The 3,291-nt window shown below is 36.5% G+C and overlaps 1 protein-coding gene across 1 annotated transcript; it reads left to right on the forward strand.

Annotated features, from left to right (window-relative positions):
* The first annotated feature begins 747 nt into the window (after positions 1–747).
* LOC144420799 (uncharacterized) lies at positions 748–1,872 on the forward strand. Its single transcript, XM_078110454.1, has one exon. It carries the CDS (start codon positions 748–750, stop codon positions 1,870–1,872), a length of 1,125 nt encoding a protein of 374 aa, XP_077966580.1.
* The last annotated feature ends 1,419 nt before the right edge of the window (positions 1,873–3,291 follow it).

The raw sequence follows: 3,291 nt of genomic DNA on the forward strand, positions 1-3,291 counted from the left end.
TTCGATTCCAAGATGCTTCAAGCCACAAGAGTTTGGAAATATCAAACATTGTCAGATACATCATTTCTCAGATGCTTCCAGCTTCGGTTATGGTATAGTTTCGTATTTAAGGCTGGTCGATGAAAATAACCAAATACACTGCTCCTTTTTGTGTGGTAAAGCAAAGGTGACTCCTCCGAGGGCTGAAAGCATTCCTAGACTTGAACTTGTCGCTGCTGTGCTAGCTGTAAAAGCAGACAAGTGGCTACGATTAAAGTTGGGTTATTCTGATTGTGAATCTGTATTTTGGACTGATTCAAGTGCAGTGCGTCAAAGCATATGCAATCCAAGAAAACGTTTTCGTACCTTTGTTGCAAATAGATTGGCCAAGATTCATCGACAGTCAAATCCGTCTCAATGGCGACATGTGCCTTCAAAAATCAATCCGGCTGATGACGCATCACGCGGCTTATCATTGAAAACACTCATCAATAAAAGTCGTTGGTTGCTTGCACCTCAATTTTTATGGAAGAATGAAGATAGTTGGCCAATAAATTGTGAAGATAAAACAGACTTGCCTGATGAATTTCAGCCAAAAGAAAGAAAGTGGCAACAATTATTGCTTCGAATATTGACACAATGGACAACTACATAAAAAGCATTTCTGATTTACAAAGACTCAAGATTTATACTGCATGGGTGTTACGATATAAAGGTTTTCTTCGTAACCACAATTCTGTTACCACAAGAAATATAACTGTGGAAGAAATGCAATATGCAGAGCAAGCACTTGTGAAATATGTCCAGCATCAAAATTACAAATCTGTCATTGATAATTTATCAGACAAAAGTGAAATTGGTGACAGGAAGGCTTGTCATGAGATGAAAAAAGCTGAGCATACAAAGTCAATTGCAAAACTGGATCCAATAATACCTAAATTGGATGGAATTCTACGGATTGTGGGGAGGTTGGATAAAGCTCCTATTTCATTTGAAATGCGACATCCCATCATTTTACCAAATGATCACCACTTAACCAGATTGATCATTGACTTCTATCACAAGAAAGTTGGGCATTCAGGTGTTTCTCATACTTGGAATGTTATTCGTGAAAAATATTGGATCACAAGACCAAGAGCAACAATTCGGCATGAATTGAATAAATGTGTAACTTGTAGAAAAGCTAACACACGACAAGGAGAACAGCTAATGGCTGAACTGCCATCTGCTCGTCTAAAGGTTGGCCAACCACCATTCTATTCGACGGGAATTGACTTCTTCGGCCCATATTTGATCAAACGTGGAAGAAGTGAAATCAAAAGATATGGCTGCATATTTACATGCCTCACAACAAGAGCTGTTCATATTGAACTGGCTGAAGATTTGTCCACTGATGCTTTTATAAATGCTCTTAGGAGGTTTATGGCAAGAAGGTCAAAACCCTTTGAATTACACAGTGACAATGGCTCCAATTTTGTAGGAGCTCAACGAATATTGCGAGAAGAAATACAGAAGCTTGATCATACCAAATTAGATGGGTTCTTCAGAAAACAAGAAATACGCTGGTATTTCAATACTCCAACAGCCAGCAACCAAGGAGGTTCCTGGGAAATTTTAATTCGATCAATACGAAGAATTTTGAACAAGATGTTTTATAAATCTCCTGTAGTATCTCAAGATGTTCTGCACACTGCGCTTCTGGAGGCAGAATACATAATCAATTTAAGACCTTTGTGTCGGGTTTTTTTTGATCCGAGAGATAATGCACCATTATCCCCAAATCATCTACTTCTACAAAGACCAACGCCATGTATTTCACCTGGATTGTTCGATAATCAAGATTCCTACAGTCGTCTGCACTCTGCAGTGGCGTCGAGTTCAACTTCTTGCTGACGAGTTCTGGAGAAGATTCTGCAAAGAATATTTGCCAACCATAGCTATTCCTCAAAAATGGCCTGACAAGACAAGAAACTTCACTGTTGGGGACATAGTACTTGTGGTAAACAACAGTGTACCAAGAGGCAAATGGGAAATGGGGTGAATTATCAACACATATCCGGATAGATTTGACATAGTTCGTAATGTAGATGTCAAAACTCAATGGGGAGTACTGAGAAGACCAATCAACAAGTTATGTCTCATTCAAGAATCAAATGTGGAAGAAAAGTAATAAAAGGACTGAACTGTTCAAAACAGCTTTTTATCGACTGTTTATTCAAGATGAGAAATCTTGAAATTATTGCACATGTACATACAAGTTGAGATTTTGTCAATTTTTATTATTTGACCATAATTTCGTTTTCTGCACTTTTTGAACTTTTTGTTTTTAGGGGAAATGTATTTATTGTCCCAATGCATACATTTGGGGGGAGTTTATGTAAGTTCGAAAATTGGTATTATCTACTATCAATGGGGATTTCCCTAAAGTGAAACTACAAATAGGAAGTTCCAGATGTCAACACATGTTGCAATCGACTCTCGCTGGACAAGTATAATCTTGCCTGGCTGTCACATGACTCGCTGCCGTGTTTTGACGGTAGTTGTTGCTTATTTATTCGCAAGGATTGTTTTTATGTGTTATATAAATTACGTTTAACGTTTGGTTGTAGGGATATTTAATTGCTCGTTCCTGAGGCTTATATTAATAGAACATATAACTGCTGTAACTTTTATTGTAGAATTTTAAGTAATCTAGAAATAGACTATAATTTGATTGATTCCTGAACTGAATTTGAAGAAGTTATTTCTATATATTCTAAAGTTGAATTTGTTATTGCCTGGCTCAAAACGTTTCGGTAAGATTGTAATTTTTGTTTTACATTACGGGTTTATGATAATATTTTCCTCATACTGTCATAGTGCTGTCTTGGTTTGATATTAATTTGTGATCAACATGACTTGTTAGTGTTCGAATATTATTTACTTTAATTGATAATTTAAGATTACAAGTGCTTCAATGCATTATTGTTTCATATGATTGAATTTGAATATTTTTATTTAAATTCAGAAAACCGCAACATTCGCAACATTTGGATCATAACGCATCATTCTGTCATTACGTAATACCACACATCTACACCTCTTTAACCTCATTCAACATTGTGAACTGTTTTACTGGATTTATTTCAATATATCAAATTTCATTGATCAACATCATTCTTTTGATATTTGTGGCACTGGAGGACACACTGAGAGTTTCGCGTTTTCGAATAGTTTTCCAAGAATCAAAGAACAGCCAGATATTTCAGTCACCCCCTTATGCGACACCTGTATTTGCCAGGATACATAGAAAAAGGTGTTACATGGCGGTCT

The sequence above is a fragment of the Styela clava genome, chromosome 3 (genome assembly GCF_964204865.1).
Source record: "Styela clava chromosome 3, kaStyClav1.hap1.2, whole genome shotgun sequence".
Classification (NCBI taxonomy): Eukaryota; Metazoa; Chordata; class Ascidiacea; order Stolidobranchia; family Styelidae; genus Styela; species Styela clava.